General features: G+C 43.7%; 1 protein-coding gene across 3 annotated transcripts in view; it reads right to left on the bottom strand.

Moving 5' to 3' along the window:
* The window catches only part of Tll2 (tolloid-like 2), a 129,909-nt gene that overhangs the window by 48,907 nt on the left and 68,554 nt on the right, over positions 1-12,448 (bottom strand). For 2 of the 3 annotated variants that reach the window (NM_011904.4, XM_006527095.3), the window contains exons 4-6: positions 10,263-10,418; positions 6,100-6,217; positions 634-812 (exon numbers count right to left, since the gene is read on the bottom strand). In NM_011904.4, the coding sequence (NP_036034.1) occupies positions 634-812; positions 6,100-6,217; positions 10,263-10,418 (453 nt within the window). Of the gene's footprint in view, positions 1-633; positions 813-6,099; positions 6,218-7,612; positions 9,512-10,262; positions 10,419-12,448 lie in introns of those variants that run through there. The other variant, XM_006527092.4, reaches the window with a different exon arrangement.

Genomic DNA, 12,448 nt, shown 5'->3' on the forward strand with positions numbered 1-12,448 from the left:
CAGGTCTCATTAGTTGACTGAGATAGATTTGAACTCAATCATTGTCCAGGCTGGCCTCCAACTTGTGATCCTCCTGCCTCAACCTCCCTAGTGTGTGGTTTATAAGCCAATACTACCCCACCAGGCTCCAATGCAAACTTTTAGACCAAATGAAGTATTCGACGTGAGAGGATGCATGCATGTTTGCTCTGTGAATGCTGTTTGCCTTGGGGCAGAATCCTCTATGCATAGGTGTTGGGTTTGCACACATTTGTATCTTAATAACGGTATGGTTTCAAAAGGCTACATTGCATGATAAAAGTGGCTCTTAAAAGCTGCCAGAACTCCTCTTTTGCCTAATCATCCCAGACACGGCCATTTAGGGACTGAGATTGGATTTCATTGCCCCTTACAACACAGAGGGAGAATCATAGTTCCTATTCCGTTGTAAGCCACAAGCTTCCAAAGATGTGTTCTCAGGAAAACCACAGGCAGACAGTGGCAGAGCTCATAACAACAGCTTGCCAAGTGTGGTCACTGCCTTCACTGCTGGCCATGAGCCTGAGCAGCTCCCAGCAGGCCCTCCTCTCAGTGTCCCAAAGCCTGTGGATGTCCAACCTTGCTAGCTTCTAGATTCCACCCAAGACCCCTTACCTGGCTGGATGTTTTCTCTGATGATGGTGACATGTTGGTCTCGGTCTGGCCGAGTGTGTTCATGCCAGAACCCAACCACATGGCCCAGCTCGTGAGCCACAATGCCGAACTTGTCACAGTTTTTCCCGATGGATATGGCCTGCGGGCCACCTCCTCGGCGTCCCACGTAGGAACAACAACTGGGTGGTAGAAATATGCATATTAGCAGGTCTGAGGATATCAAAATGAAGAGGCACACCCTGTTCCCATCTCACTTTGCTTCCCATGGTATAATGGTGCATTTGAAAAAGAAATGCATTTCAGAGGTGGGAGATTTCCATTGTCCAACTCCCCACAACGAGGTCACAATTCCCTCAAAATGCATCTCTGCCTTTTGGTGGTCACCAATCCCATTTAGAACCCAAAGGCAAAAATGGGCCTCCTACCCAGAATGAAGTGTGTCTACTCCTGTCTCTCTTCTAAGTTTTGTGTCTATGGGACCTACTTTGAGGGGTAGGTGGCTGAGTTCTCTAAAGGGTGCCTCTGGATATTATTGTCAATGGCTTTCAGTGAGAGTCTGTATTAGGTACAAGTATTTTTTTCAAGAAATGTTTATTTATTATTCCTAATACACAGGTAAACACTGGTTTGATGAGACTTTTATTACCATTTTGCTATTGAGTGGGATGTGTGTGTATGCACGGGTGCACGTGTGCATGTGTGCATGTGTGTGTGTGTGTGTACCTGATAGCACATTAGTGTGAAGGTATGCATACCTTTGCATGTACAGAGGTTTGCCAAAGAACAAAGTGGGTGCTGGGAATTCAAGCTTAGAGCCTAAGACTTCCAAAGCAAGCATCCTTACCCACTGAGGTATCTCTCTAGCCTGTTAGAATTGTTTAACTATGTAGCCAAAATGAGCTTAGAACTCATTATGTAGCCCAGGCTGACCCCTAAGTTTCCTGATATTCCAGCCTGGACCTCTGGAGTGCTAGGATTTCAGGTATACATCACCACACCAGGCTTATCAGAATACTTGAATATAAGGTATAAAAAAGAAATCAAAGGTGCTGGAGAGATGGCTCAGTAATTAATGGCACTTGCTCTTCTTTGCAGAGGAACTGGGTTTAATTCCTGGCACCCACATGGCACCTCACGACTACCCAAAATGCCAGCTACCAGGAATCTGATGCCTTCTTCTGGCCTCCAAAGGTACCAGGTCTTCTATGGAGCATATATACACAGGCAAAACACTCACACACATACACATTAAGATACATACTTTAAAAATTAAAACATTGAATAACCCCATCTGCTACATGTTGTGTATTAAGCATGTAAGCACGCACGTCTATGTTGGAAAAGACTGGCCTCTCTCACCTCTACTCCAATCCTTACCCAAAAGACAACAAAAAAAGCTATAACATTTTCCCGTCCTAAAAACCTATCAGACTATGCATGAGTAAAGAACATATTTAACTTTTTATTCATTTGTGATCAATCACCTTAGTAGAGTCTCCTGGGTTTTAAGTTTCTCACTTGACTTTCTGGGTTTCCAGGCACATGGTCATGTTAACTCTCAATAATGCAACCTTGGCCTCGTTCCTGCCAATCTCCACTGTGTTGATTTCACTTTCCCATCTAGGCATGTTAGCGTTTCCAGAACAGTGTTAAATAATTGTGCAGACCAGAAATCTCTTAGAGTCAGGTTCCTGATTCTAATGGAAATACTTCTAGGATCAGTGTGTTCTCATACATACATAAAGCATACACATACAAATATAGAGCTACATGAAAATTCACACTGTTATAATTAGCACCTATTCCTGCGATGCCTTGGTTCTTTTTTGAAACAGAAGTGTGTGCTGGTCACCTTCAGCATCTGTGGAGGTATGCCCAGATCTCTCTGATCTGTTAGCTATCCGAGTAGACTTCCTGGATACAAACAGGTCTTGTGTTCTAGACAAATTGATGGGTAGCCTTTCTTTTGCTGTCTTCACTGGGAGTTCTAACATCTTAGGTGGACTTTTGCATAGCTATTCATGTAAGGTACATCTGTACTTGTTAATTTCTTCATCCACTATGGATGCTTTCAGGATGGCAGGCAATTCCATGATGGTCCTCTAAAAAGCATTGGAAATGTTCTTCCTCTTACACACTTCAATGTTTCAATATCAATAGCATTGAAAGATCTAAAAGAATTCCTTATGCAACTCAGGATTTGGGGCTTCAAGGGAAAGAATTTCTTCCTTCTGTTTATCAATTTCTTTAAAAGTTACTATTCTGCCCAGCTGTATCACTCCAGGACATGTACTCAAAGAACCCTGTGTCCCATCACAGGGATGTTACAATCTGTGTTTATCACAGCTTTCTGTATTAGTGATAGCAAGGACACAGAACGAGCCTAGGTGTCTACCTTAGTTAGGGTTTTATTGCTGTGAACAGACACCATGACCAATGCACATCTTATAAAAGACAACATTTAATTGGGGCTGGCTTACAGATTCAGAGATTCAGTCCATTATCATCAAGGCAGGGACATGGCAGCATCCAGGCAGGCATGGTGCAGGAGGAGCTGAGAGTTCTACATCTTCATCTGAAGGCTGCTAGTGGAAGACTGACTTCCAGGCAGCTAGAGTAAGGGTCTTAAGCCCACACCCACAGTCACACACTTACTCCAACAAGGCCACACCTCCTAATAGTGCCACTCCCTGGGCCAAGTCTATACAAACCATCACAGTGTCGTTCCACAGGTTAGTGGATAATGAAAAAGTGGTACGCAAACACAATGGGATGTTATTTAACTGTGAGGAAAAGTTAAATCAGGAGAGGGAGTGGACCTATGAAGTGTAACACTAAGCACGGCGACCCCAGACTCAGGAAGACAAAAACTACATGTTCTCCCTCATGTGCAGATTCTGGCTTATAATGCATGCAAAAAGGTAAATAAGAGTAAACCACAAAAATAGGGAGTTAACTAAGAAAGGATAATGTTAGGTGATGAGAAAGGATGGATCGTGGGCAAAAGGGCACATGGGACATGAAAGAGGAAAGCCGTCTGAGGGGAGGGTCCTTGAAGGAAAGAACAGGGATGGAAGGAGACGGGGAAGAGAGAGGGATGTTTTCTGGAAACTCTCTTAGTATGAGAGGCCGTGTTTGCTGAAGAGGCACATGGGAGGATGTTTTGCTGAGAACAGACACATGGAATTCTTCTGGAAGCAGCCTGGGAAAAGGGCATGTCATGTTCTGCTAGAGCTAGCAGATGCTTAGAGAACATGCTATGTTTGGAAAGGATATAAATATAGTCCAACAGACAGTGGCAACGCTGTGTGGCATTGGTTCTCCTTGCCTTCTTGGCTAATCTTCGTTTGTCCTGATTCCCTAGAGAGAAACCCACCAAGGAACTTCTGGTGGTGGTCCAAGGGCTTCTTGCCACTTCCTCGGACTTGGGTTGACTGGCAGAGCCTCGAGGTTTCTTCTGGATAAAACTGCCATTGCAGGTTTGTGAATGGTGAGTGGATCAAGCTACTGCTGCTGATTCATGTGAACTGAACAGCTAATATGCTGACAACAAAGAATGGGATCACCCCAAAGAACAATTTTTACATATTCCCACGTCCCCCTTTTGCCCTACTAACCTTTCCTTCCCACTGCCTCTGGTGGGTGGTGGGGTAGACAGCAGGTTAAAGCATTTAAGAGTAAACTTATTAAAGTAGGTTGAGAAAAATCTAAGTCTACAAAGTTATTGATTGGTCTGTGCCAATGCTACATATTTATCTTGGAGTTAGCCATATTTCTTTCCCTCGGTGTTGCAGGAACTATTTACGATTCTGCTGCTGTTTCTCTGACTATGTCTCTTCTCTCTCATTCTAAGTTTGTGTGTTTCTGCACTGTTGCTTTTTCTTGCCTGAAGTAGTTGTCTACTGTTTTTATTTGGTCAAAGAATTCACTCGGGTTTATTAGCCCTATAACCTTTTGCTTTGTGTGTTTATTTGTGTTCTCATTGGGCAAATTCTTTTGTAATGGTGGTTTACACATACACACACACACACACACACACACAAGATCACCAGCTTCTTTGAATTAACAATGGTATCATCATTCTTAATTAACAATGTGATTTATTTTGTGGACAAATCTTTAGCTTTATCTCTTTCCCTTTGGACTATAGCTATTTCATTACTAGACATTATGCAGATCTTGATTACCTGATAAAGGCTCTAGACCGAGTGGAGTTTTTAACAAAAAGAGTGATGTTAACTCTACTCATTACCATGCCATTTCATTGCTTTCCTTTCTTTCTTTCTTTTCTTTAAATATTTATTTATTCTATATGAGGATACTGTCACTGTCTTCAGACACTCAAGAAGAAGGCATCGGATCCCATTACAGATGGTTGTGAGCCACCATGTGGTTGCTGGGAATTGAACTCAGGTCCTCTGGAAGAGCAGTCAGTGCTCTTAACCATTGAGCCATCTCTCCAGCCCGTCATTGCTTTTCAGTATGAGAATATTTTAATGCTGTTTCTAACCTTTACAAGCTATTAGGATGTTCTTAAATGTTATTGTTTATTTTTGCTTTTAAAATGTGTGTGTGTGGCATGCATGCAAACACACGTTTATAGGCATATGTGTGCCAGAACCCACATGTTGGGGACAGCGAGCAGCCTAGCGTGTTGGTTTTCACTTTCTACCTTGTTTGATACAGCACCTCCTGTTGTTCACTGTGGAGGTCACCGGACTACCCGGTCAGTGTGTGCATGTGTGTGCATGTGTGTGTGTGTACTTACCCTTGCGTGCATGTGTGCAGACCAGAGGTCAATGCCAGGTGCTTCTCTCTATTGCTCTCCACTTTGTTTTTTGACACAGGGTCTCCCACAGAACCCAGAGCTCACCATTTTGGCAAGCCTGGCTGGGTAGAGTTCTGGGGGTTCACCTAACTCTGGGCCCCACCTCTGGAGTTATAGACATATCCATCACACCTGGCTGTTACACAGGGACTGGGGATCTGAACTAACGTCCTCATGCTTTCATGGCAAGCTCTTTCCCACTGAGCCATCTCCCCAGCTAGCCTAACATATTTCTCTTATAATAACTCAATCCTTGCACATTATGGATTCTGAAGGAAGTCTGTAAGCCCACGGGGCCTCTAAAATAGCAGAAGTTCATATATTCAAACACCCACCTGTGAGCAGGGAGAGCCCGCCACTTCATCAGCTATCAGTGTTTCCGTGGAGTCCTGACATAAGTCTCCACTGGAATCATAAGCCATGCTGTCCTGGAGACAGGACCCACCAACAGTGAGTCTTCCTGGATCCTCACTATGAACTCACCTGCTCTGTGATCTCACTGAAGACAAAGAGCTTCCAGCAAATCCCATCCTCCCAAAAATCACAGCTCAGTGGAAATGTCCAGTGACAGAAACTTCCAGAGCCCACATCCATCTGTCGCCTCATACCGTGCTGAGGCAGTCTTACTTCCTACTTACCCACAGGTCCTGTAACTGAATACAATGAAGCTTTCCTCATCTGTCCTCTCTACGAAGGTCACACAGGTGTGCTTCTCCCAGTGCCTCATGGCCTGTTTGAAAATGGCCCTCTGGGTACCTGAAATGACAGGGCAATGCTGGTCACTCCTGGGCACACCTTCTTCAGACATGAAGCCACAGACTTAAGACAAAGTTTGCTCTTTTTTTGTTTGTTTGTTTGTTTGTTTTTGTTTTTCGAGACAGGGTTTCTCCGTGTAGCCCTGGCTGTCCTGGAACTCACTTTGTAGACCAGGCTGGCTTTGAACTCAGAAATCTGCCTGCCTCTGCCTTCCAAGTGTTGAGATTAAAGACGTGCACCACCATACTCGGCACTCTGATTTTTTAAAATCTTGTTGATAATGCTGTGTTTTGTTTTGTTTTGTTTTGTTTTAACCTGAGGCTTAAGAGAGGTTTAAAGTGTCAACCTGAGGCTTAAGAGAGGTTTAAAGTGTCAACATCATCTAAAACACACACACACACACATACACACACACATACACACACATACACACACACACATACACACACACATACACACACACACATACACACACACACATACACACACACAAACATACACACACACACACACACATACACACACACACATGCATACACACATACACACACATACAACTGTAACTAGGGAGATGATGAATGTGTTCATTAATTGGGTTGTGTGGATAATTAAACAATGTGTCATTATACAGTTATACATTATAAATATATCAGGTCAGCACTTAGACTATCTTGTGTATATATAGGTTTGTCAAATATTTTAAATGGTCTTTAAAAGGCTTTTTAAAGTAAACCAGAAAAGAAATCCATTGGGAATCACAATTCCCTCTGCTGAGGGTACCAGTCAGCTACCTAAGCCCTAAGGGATCAGAGGCAAGAGCTGAGTCACCGCAAGTTCAAGGCACCACTCATCTACGTAGTGGGTTTCATCCAGCAAGGCTGAAAAAAACAATTTGCCAAGGGGCATGTTGTGGCTGGAGAGATGACTCGGTGGCTAAAGGCACTTGTTGCCAGAGGACCCAGGTTCAATTCCCAGCACCAACAAGGTGCTCATAATCATCCCAGAATATTCAATACCCTCTTCTGGCTTCTGCAGGCACCGCATGCACAGACATACATGTAGGCAAAACATTCATTTTAGATAGATAGATAGATAGATAGATAGATAGATAGATAGATAGCTGATAGATAGATAGCTGATAGATAGATAGATAGATAGATAGATAGCTGATAGATAGATAGATAGATAGATAGATAGATAGATAGATAGATAGATAGATGATTGATAGATAGATAGATAGATAGATAGATAGATAGATAGATAGATAGATAGATCTCCTGAATACTCAAAACCTAGAGACTTGGAGTTTGTGGGTTGGGAGGGAAACTAAGAGTGTCCTAGGCTCCCAGCTTTTCCTTTGTACTAAAAGTATTTTTCTAAACATTTTTGTCTTACCCAGGTCACTCAATTGGTGGTTGCAGGTTTCTGGATTCGAGGGTGTCCTCTCTTCAGCATGGCATTCTGATCTCATTTTCTGTCATGCCTGCAGGAGAGTGCTCCCATGCAATCTATACATCTAATTGCACACCTGCAGGAGACTGCTCCCCTGCATTCTATACATTTATTTGCACATACATCTATACACTTTGAATGGTGTTTCAGTGTTTTCTAGGGTCCTCGATCTTGATTTCCTGTAAGGACTTTGCGAACAGCTGAATTTTATACTTTTCCTGACCCCGTCTCCAGAGTTCCTTGTTTGGAAAGTTATTGACTGATAAAGCCTCAGGCTGACAGTCAAGTCAGTAAGTATTCTCTAACATCTATCAAGATAAAAGAATATTTTAACTTTGCTAGAAGCAATGAGACGTTTCTAGAAACAAATAATTGAAAATTGCAGAGGGGGATAGAGCAGAGACTTGAGTTTACAATGATGCAAAATAAATGAATAAATAAAAATGAGGAAGCCCCCCACCATAGTCTCTAATACAATATAGGTACAGCGTTATATTGTCTCTCAAAAAATGTGCATATAAGATTAACTTACCTGTCTATCTGTTTGTTTGTTTGTTTATTTGACATCTTGGCATACTTAAGGTTTACATTATTTGTAGCTCAACTACCTATGAAAATAGCAATCTTGGGGACCGGTGAGATGGCTCAGCAGTTAAGAGCATTGACTGCTCTCCCGAAGGTCCTGAGTTCAAATCCCCGCAACCACATGGTGGCTCACAACCATCTGTAGTGAGATCTGATTCCATCTTCTTGTGTGTCTGAAGACAGCTATAGTGTACTTACATATAATAATAAATAAATCCTTTTTAAAAGAAAATAGCAATCCTACTAATTACATAATAACATAAAACCTTGTGCAAAATATTCTACTATACAAAGTTAACTCATGTTGATGAAGACAATATAAATCGTTGGTCAGAAAAACACAGCACACTAGACCAGAAAGAGTACAGTGCATGTGTGTACCAAAGAGCAGGGGCAGCTGCCCTCGGGGATGCATTTTAATCTCTGTGTGCGGCTTTCTCGGATATGCTGCCTGAACGACAGGGAGAAGACCTCTCCATTTTCTCATGGCAGTCCCTGATGAAGCATGGGGAAGCTAGAGTTATGTCACCAAGCAGAAGAGTAGCCTAGGAAGGTACCCATCTCTTCCAGGTTCTGCGTGTCCACTCTCGGGCCTGCTGATTTGCTGCTAACAGGCTCATTCAGTTCTCAGTGGCTGTGGCAAGTCATTGAGCCATGTGCTTCTTTTGGCCACTTCTTACAGAAGTCACAGTATCCCAGGGAGGTAAAAAGCTAACAAAGGTACTGAGAGGCTGGGATGCTCACTCAGTGGGGCTTTTTGTTCAGGCATCCAGCCAGGGATGTACTGCTGTGGGCAGATATAGTGAGTTCCTCCTCTGTACCAGGCACTGTCCTGGGTGCTGGACATGCAGGAATGAAAAGGGGTTACACCTGCTCCCGCAGAGCTTGGGCAAAGACAAGTAAACACAAACACAAGTGAAGAAACTTTGGATCATGGTGGATACTGTTAAAGTTACAGAGGGGGGTGTACATGCCCAGCTGCTGGTGGTGGTGAGGATCCAGGAGGATTGACCTTGGATTTATCATTTGATCAGCCAGGTAAAGCACTGGGGTAGTGTCCCAGGAGACAGGACAGTACACGTGTGCTAGGGACCTGGGGATGGGCAGCACCTAGAACAGGAAAGTGGCTGGTGAGGCTGGTTAAGGAGAAAAGAGGAAAGAAAAGGAGACAAGGCTTTGCAGGGAAGGCTCACCTGGGGACAGTAGCCCCAGCTTTAGTCTAGGTGATTTACATAGTGCAAAGGTAATGCCATGATACATTGGGGACAATTCTTAAGTTCTTACCTGTGTTAACTCATTTAATTCTATCACCAACTCCCTTCCTTCGTTCCTTCCTTCGTTCCTTCGTTCCTCCCTCCCTCCCTCCCTCCGTCTTTCTTTCTTTCTTTCTTTCTTTCTATTCGTTTTGGTTTGTTTGGTTTGATTTTTTTAAAGACAGAGTTTCTCTGTGTAGCCCTGACTGTCCTGGACTCATTTTGTAGTTCAGACTGACCTTGAACTCACAAAGATCCACCTGCCTCTGCCTCCAGAGCCCTGGAATTAAAGGTGTGCACCACCATGCCCAGCTACCAGTCTTATTTAAAGAACAGGGAACTACAGACATACACTTTAAATGATTTGTCCGGAGTGGAGACAGGATGCAGAGTCATGCCACATTGTGTGATACCTATGTGTAGCCTCTGGTTACCGTCTGGGGCACTCTTCCCGAGCCAAGGGACAGAGGCCAGAAGCCACCATGGACAGCTCCACACTTGTCTTCCTCCTGCTCATTGTTTAAGCCTTTTAAGGCTGACCTGATGAGACTCCCTGCTCCTCACCAAGCCTTCAGAATAGGGTGACCTCTGCAGACACAGCCCCAACAGAGGCTCTGGTGTCAGGCTACACTGGCCCAAGGAAGCCTTAGCTCGAGGGCTGCTGTGGTCCTGGCACCCACACACTCCCAGAGTCCCTTCTCAAGCCTGACAGCCCAAACATTGACTCCAAAGGGGTCACATCTAGGGCTACTGACCAGTAAAGTTTCCTCCAATGACATAAGGAATGACCCCTCCAGGCCAAATCCGCTCTGTCCTTGAGGTTGTAGCTCTTCGAACTCGAGCAGAGAAGGTCTTAGCGGTGGTGTTTGAGGTCCCAGGGTTAGGCAGAAATGTGGTGGCATCCTTGCCATCTGCAAGACAGTCAAAGTGTCAGTTATCTGCCAGTTATGCTTAAGCTTAAAATTGTATTGATGGTGGACCGACACAGGGGTGGGTAAACCTGTGTTCTAAGGGAACATTTTAACCACCAAGGTTTTTGAGAACCTGGTAGATAATATTCAGTAGCTGGTTTTTTTAGATAAACTGGCTAAGATCAAGTGGCTCCAGGAAACCAACGCCCTCTTCTGCCCTCCATGGGCACTACACTCACATGCATCCACCCACTCCACTCCACTCACCCACCCACCTACCCCATCTCCACACATATACATATAATTAATTTTTTAATATTAAAAAAGGTTCTACGTCCAAAAAGGACCTTGAAAATTGTGAGGATGGACAGAGGAGACTGTTCAAACTGCGATTCCCTGACTGAATCCAGACCACGCTGGACCTCCACAGAGTCATCCGGTGTGCTTGTTTAACACTCCTCCTTACTCTTCCTTGGAGAGCCTCCTCTCCAGTTTTTACAACCTCCTCCCTCCAGGAGGAAAAAAAAAACCAGCTTTTGAAAGTTCACTTTTTAACTTTCCTTTATTTGGCTATTCCCGCCTCTCTTCATTTGTATGTTTCTTTTCTTTTTCTCTCCTTAAAAAAGAGATCTTATTCACAACCATAGCATTTGCTTTCATAGCGTGCAATTCCACGGGTGTCAGTCTATGTATCAGGTGTGCGACCATCAGCGCTGTCTAATTGTATGACCTTGTCAACACTGCAGGAGGAAACCCTGACCCCATAAACAATCATTTCCGGTTTCTTCCTCTGCCTTGCCAGCCCGAGGTCTGCTGGGTTTCTGTGGTGCTGCCTGTTCTCCACATGAGCAAGGTCAGGCCACAGCAACCTCTGCCTCTGCCCCTTTTACTTGGCTAATTTTCAAGGCTCATCCACAGTTCCAGCATGAGTCGGCTCTTCACCCTATTTTGTGGCTCAGTAGTATTCTGCTATAGGGTCAGACCACAGTTAGCTTACCCATTCCTTGGTTAAACACTGAGTCATCCCAACTTTGGGGTTGTTATAAATTATACTGCTATGAACTCTCACGTACACATGCGCTTCTGCCGAGCATGCGCTGGGTGTGGAATGCCGGATCACGGGGCACCGTTTAACCCTTTTAGGAACTACAAGGCTGTTTCCCAGAGCAACTGCAACCTGTCTTGTCCTCACCAGCAAAGAGTGAGAATTATACACACAACCAAGTAAGACTGGATTTGGATTACAAGGCTTTTTAACATTTGACTATACATGTATACGAGTATATCAGCAGGCCCAAAAGAAAAATATTTCATATTAGTAAATTTTCTTCTTTTACATGTACTTGTTTATCTGTGGGTGTGCACATGTGTAGTGTGGGGATGCATGACATGGCATGTGGGTGAAGGTCAGAGGAACACTTGCTGGAGTTGATTTCTTCCCACTACATAGGTGTCAGAAATGAAATTCAGAATTTCAGATCAAGAGGCATGCACCATCTCTCTGGCCCCTATACATATTTTGAGGTTTATTTTTTATTTATGTATATGTGAGTGAAAGAGTGCATTCCAGATGTACATATGGGAGCCAACAGAGACCAGATAGAGAGAACATTAGATCTTGCGACATGCATTTACAAGCAGTTATGAGCCACCTGACATGGTTGTTAGGAACTGGAGGGTCTTCTGGGAAAGCAGGAAGCACTTGTGACTACTGAGCCATCTCTCCAGCCCAGAGCCATTCTTACATTGCATGTAAGTTTAAGTAGGCCTTGGGGTACATCTCTTCTCAATACCAAATATCTATCTCTTTTTCCTGTCATTGATCCTCCTAAGTGGATCTCCTCCTCTCACTTGAATTTTCCTTTTTGTCTCTCTTTCCATCTCTTTCTTGCTTTTAATTGGATGAAAAGCAGATCGTTTCCCTTGACTCTTCCCTGTTCATTAACATTGATTTTCACTTTCAATAACCATACAGAACTGAATGATGAATCAAGAATTCGTGGACTAAAAGATCAGTCTGAAAAAAACAG

The sequence above is a fragment of the Mus musculus genome, chromosome 19 (genome assembly GCF_000001635.26).
Source record: "Mus musculus strain C57BL/6J chromosome 19, GRCm38.p6 C57BL/6J".
Taxonomy (NCBI): Eukaryota; Metazoa; Chordata; class Mammalia; order Rodentia; family Muridae; genus Mus; species Mus musculus.